General features: G+C 45.8%; 1 protein-coding gene across 1 annotated transcript; it reads right to left on the bottom strand.

Moving 5' to 3' along the window:
• Positions 1-3,480: 3,480 nt before the first annotated feature.
• Positions 3,481-4,849, bottom strand: LOC127301789 (1-aminocyclopropane-1-carboxylate oxidase 1). Its single transcript, XM_051332063.2, has 2 exons — positions 4,611-4,849; positions 3,481-4,505 (listed from the first exon to the last, which is right to left on the bottom strand). The coding sequence occupies exons 1-2, from the start codon at positions 4,722-4,724 to the stop codon at positions 3,657-3,659; spliced, it is 963 nt and encodes a 320-aa protein (XP_051188023.1). The 5' UTR covers positions 4,725-4,849; the 3' UTR covers positions 3,481-3,656.
• Positions 4,850-5,333: the final 484 nt, after the last annotated feature.

Raw genomic sequence — 5,333 nt, 5'->3', positions numbered from 1 at the left:
TAGGGATTACACTTTCACTAGTGGACACTCTCAACTTTGATCACATAACAGAATAGATAAATGCATACTCTACACTCTTGTTGGATGATGAACACATTGCGTAGGATTACACGAACCCTCAATGCCGGAGTTAACAAGCTCCACAATTCAATGTTCATATTTAAATAACCTTAGAGTGCATGAAAGATCAATACGACTAAACCAAGTACTAATATAGCATGCACACTGTCACCTTCATGCTAAGAAAGGAGGCATAGATAATATCAATACTATCATAGCAATAGTTAACTTCATAATCTACAAGAGATCATAATCATAGCCTACGCCAAGTACTAACACGGATGCACACACTGTCACCATTACACCGTGCAGGAGGAATAAAACTACTTTAATAACATTGCTAGAGTAGCACATAGATAAATTGTGATACAAAATACATTGCAATCATAAAGAGATATAAATAAGCACTTCACTATGCCATTCATAACAGTGAATAAGTATTCTGTGAAATATAGCCTAAGAGACCCACACGGTGCACACACTGTCACCTTTACACACGTGGGACAAGGAGTCTCCGGAGATCACATAAGTAAAATTCACTTGACTAGCATAACGACATCTAGATTACAAGCATCATCATATGAATCTCAATCATGTAAGGCAGCTCATGAGATTATTGTATTGAAGTACATAGGAGAGAGATGAACCACATAGCTACCGGTACAGCCCCGAGCCTCGATGGAGAACTACTCCCTCCTCATGGGAGACAGCAGCGTTGATGGAGATGGCGGTGGTGTCGATGGAGGAGCCTTCCGGGGGCACTTCCCCGTTCCGGCGGCGTGCCGGAACAGAGACTCCTGTCCCCCAGATCTTGGCTTCGCGATGGCGGCGGCTCTGAAAGGTTTCTCGTACCGTGGCTTTTTCGTATCGAGGTTTTAGGTCGAGGGCCCTTAAATAGGCGAAGAGGCGGCGTCAGGAGGTCAACTGGGCGCCCACACTATAGGGTGGCGCGGGCCCCCCTGGCCGCGCCGGCCTAGGGTTTGGTGGGCCTGTGCCCCCTCTCTGGCGGTTCTCGTGTGTTCTGGATGCTTCCGGGCAAAATAGGAACCTGGGCGTTGATTTCGTCCGATTCCGAGAATATTTTGTTACTAGGATTTCTGAAACCAAAAACAGCAGAAAACAGGAACTGGCACTTCGGCATCTTGTTAATAGGTTAGTTCCAGAAAATGCACGAATATGACATAAAGTGTGCATAAAACATGTAGATAACATCAATAATGTGGCATGGAACATAAGAAATTATCGATACGTCGGAGACGTATCAGTCCTCACTCTCAAAACAATGCCTTCAACAAGGCCATTGCCAGGCACAACCAATTAAGGCCATACCTTGGATTTTCACCCTGAAAGATAAGACTTTGGTCTTCTCCTGTGCAGTCGCCCCCACTTGCATGCCGCTACTCCAAGTCATCATAATGAGATCTATGTAAATCTCTACAAGATGAGCGGTCTTATTCACACTTAACCTAGATAATTAGTCTCTTGAGTCAAGACATTGACTAAACTAATATAATTATAATTTTAGATTAATAAAATACATAAAGACAAAGTACACGCATAAAACATATTTCATCTCATACCTAGAGCTAGTTTGGGCCACACAGCTGGCAAAAAAACTCTCAAGGCATCCTTAAATACCCAGCTAGGATATTGTTCAGAGTCACATTTTATTTGATTGAGAATTATATTTCGCAAAGAGAAAGAGTTGGTTACCGACTAAACTAGACATAGTCCCTATTTTTTTGTTCGAAATCAGTGTTTTGTAGTGTTCAATAAAACAAGCATAACTTTCTCATAAACAATATGTTTTTTTAGGTACGACTACTCAAATTGTTCAGAATAGACGTTTGCATCTCAAAATATTTCGCCAAAAATCTAGGTAGGGCGATTGTTCTACTTTGACCAATATTTTTGAAAATATCTGCTCTATCCAAAATTTAAAGGACAACATATACTTCTTAGATATGTGAACAACCAATTTAAGCTACACTAAAATTAATGGCATGTAATAGAGATAGCAAGACTGCTTTGTTTTCTCTGTTGTTGTTATTGAGAGTGCAGTTTACTCTAGAAATAAGAGTGCAATCAATGCCCAAAACTTAGTACTGTACTCCCTTTGTTGTTCTTAATATAAGGCCATTTTGTATTTTATGAAACAAATTGACTTATAATTGGATCAGTTAAATATGAGTTGCATATCATTCAAAACTATATCACGGGACACTTATTTTCAACAAATTTTCCAATAGTACATTAGCTTATATTTGATTGACCAATTAGTCAAAGTTTAACATAAAAAACGATGTAGCCTTATATTTATGGACAGAGGGAGTACTATTTTTTTAGGGAAACATGGGCTTTATTGATCACATAATCAAAAATTCATTACAAATAATCTCATGGATGCAATCCGGAATAACCCCACGCCACACAGAACACACGGAAAACTCACTAGACTTAGCTAGAGTATGAGCAGCAACGTTTAAACTCCGATACACATGACAGAAGAAACACGAGGTAAAAGAATCAACCAACTTCCTAATGTCATGAATCACAGAACCGCACAAGGATCGATCTTCCTGTCCATTTGTCACTCTTTGTACCACCAAGAGGCAGTCCGAGCTAACAATAACTTTAGAGAAACCTTCTTCCTTTGCAAGGATGATAGCTCGTCGCATAGCAAGAGCCTCAGCAATTTCGGGCGCCACAACCTCTTCAAACTACTCACTTCCGGCGGCGGCGACCATCGAGGAACTGCAGAAGTGGTCTCACGCCTTTAATCAAGATGGTCTACTATTGTGAAAGGGATGAAGTATGCCAGATTTAATCACTTAGGGTGCTGGGCCACGAATGAGTTATATCGGTTGCACACTTGCATTGTACTAACTCCATCCTAAATCTTAATGGTTATATTTTTTAAAAGTTAAACCAAGTAAAGGTTGACTAAACTTTTAGAATAATCTATCAATAAATATAATATTTTGTAGATATCATACAAAAATATATTTTACTATCTATTTAATGATATTAATTTTGTAATTTAAATATTAATTATTTTTTTATAAAAGTTTAGTTAAACTTGATATAGTTTAACTTTCAAAAATAATATAAAGCTTAAGCTTTGGGATGGAGGTAGTAGTACACTATCAGGCAAAAGAGAATATGTTAAGGATGTACCGGTGTGGATATCACATAACGGTGGCATGTCTTGTCCGATGTCCGTTTCCTAACGTGAAACGGCAAATGTGAAATTCGGTGCCCGCATCAACACCCTGTCAACCAGCACACTAAAAAAAGGCACTACACAACGGGACAGCACGTATCTTAATAGACAATCGATACGATGTTTGTGGAAATAAGAACAGATACGGTACAGTACAGCTCTCATGCTGGTCGGAAGCAGCACAACACAGCGAAAAATGACAAACACACACATATCCTAGCTACGCCTAGCGCATATAGCAGGCTCGATTATTCAACACAACACGGTGAGCAGCGGTCTAGTACTGGTACGTACGAACTCTGAAGCATCCAATGTCTCATCGTCCTCGACCATCAACGGAAGCAGAGCAAGGTGGTGGTTGCTGTCGTCGTGGTCAAGCGATGGCGATGAGCTTGGCGCTCTCGCTCTCCATGGCCTTGAAGGCCTCGAACCTGGGTTCCTTGTCCTCGAACTTGTGCCGGACGTACAGCTTCATGTAGTCCTCGAACACGAACCTCGGGTACGTCCCGCCTGCCGTCTCTTTCGCGACAAGCGCCGGCGCCGGGAAGATGACGGCGTCGCCGGCCGGGTTGTAGAAGGAGGCGATGGACATCCGGTTGCCGTCTGTCTGCGCGACCACGCGGTGCAGCACGCTCTTGTACCTGCCGTTGGTGATCACCTCCAGCTGGTCGCCGAGGTTGATGACGATGGAGTGGCGCGTGGGCGGCACGTCCACCCACGCGCCGTCCCTGAGCAGCTGCAGCCCGCCCACGCGGTCGTCCTGGAAGAGCAGGATGATGCCGCCGGCGTCGGTGTGCGCGCGGAGGCCCTTCACGAGGTCGGGCCGCGGGCAGGGCGGGTAGCTGCTGACCTTGGTGCCGAAGGTGGGCACGCCCTGGCAGCCGCGGAAAGCGCGCGTGAGGTAGCCGCTCTCCAGCCCGAGGTTCTCGCAGAGCAGGTCCAGCAGCCGCTCCGCCAGCTTCTCCAACTCCACCGCGAACCGCTTCATCACGCGCCGGTATTCGTCGTCGAGGTCGGGGATATCGGCGATGTTGGGCTCCGGGAGGTGGCGCACGAAGAAGGTGCTCTCCCAGTCCAGGTTCTCCGCCGCCTTGCCGCCGCCCTCCTGCAGCGTCTTGCTCGCGAACTCCAGGAACCTCTGCTCGCGCGCCCGCTTGTAGTGCGCCTTGGTCATCCTCTCCACCTCGTCCATCAGCTCCGTCGAGATGCCGTGGTCAAGAACCTGCACGCAAGAACCGCATAACAAACCAAAATCAGCGCAGAACTCGATAAGATCGGTACGAAACGTTTACACAGCTTGGTTGATTTTCTCATGCCATATATTCACCTGGAAGAATCCCCAGTTCTCGCATGCGTCGTGCAGCAGGTCCATGGCGGCGGGCCGGTCCTTCCCGTTCAGCAGCCCCATGTCGATGATAGGGAACGACGAAGCCGGTGCCATCTCGAGCTGCTAGCTCAAACTCTACGAGCAAGCCACTTGTGGTCTAGCCTCTGGTGCTTGGCTTCTATGCAAGCGGTTTCAGTTTCAGTGAGCCTGTGAGTAGTGTGAGTGAAGAAGTAGCAGGATGGGTGCGAATTTATAGACGCGCGCCAATCAGAGGGTGCTCCAGTGTACGTATTGATGCGCGCCGTAACTGTAACCTGAAGCAACCGATGCTTGGGATTCACACTGGTGGTTGACCGGGCGGAGACCAGGCCATGTGGGATATAGCGTGCTGGATCGTGGATCTGTCGTCAAGCTAGGAATTATTTGCCCCGCGAACTCGCGAAGCCAATAATCCAGCGACGGCGCTTCGGATATAGGGTTTGTTTGGTTCCCAGCCACAGTTTACTAAGCCTAAATTTGGCAAGTGTGGCAGTCACAAAAGTATGGTTAGGATTTTGGAAGCCATAAAGTGTGGCAAAAGTTGGCAAAAAAATCACTCTATGACAAGTGGGCCATATGATTAGTGAAATGTGGCAGCTCTAAAGTGTGGCAAGAACCAAACACATGCCAAATTGCCAAACTTTGGCTTGACAAAGTGTGGCTAGGAACCAAACAGGCCCATAA

This window comes from Lolium perenne, chromosome 5 (genome assembly GCF_019359855.2).
Source record: "Lolium perenne isolate Kyuss_39 chromosome 5, Kyuss_2.0, whole genome shotgun sequence".
In the NCBI taxonomy this organism is placed as follows: Eukaryota; Viridiplantae; Streptophyta; class Magnoliopsida; order Poales; family Poaceae; genus Lolium; species Lolium perenne.
This window is presented reverse-complemented; position numbering and strand designations above follow the sequence as displayed.

Bases quoted from the DNA above. Each gene is read 5' to 3' on its own strand.
- LOC127301789 (XM_051332063.2), bottom strand. From the start codon at position 4,724: ATGGCACCGGCTTCGTCGTTCCCTATCATCGACATGGGGCTGCTGAAC. The intron at 4,506-4,610 runs GTGAATATATGG...TCTTGCGTGCAG, and splicing joins AGAACTGGGGATTCTTCCAG to GTTCTTGACCACGGCATCTC.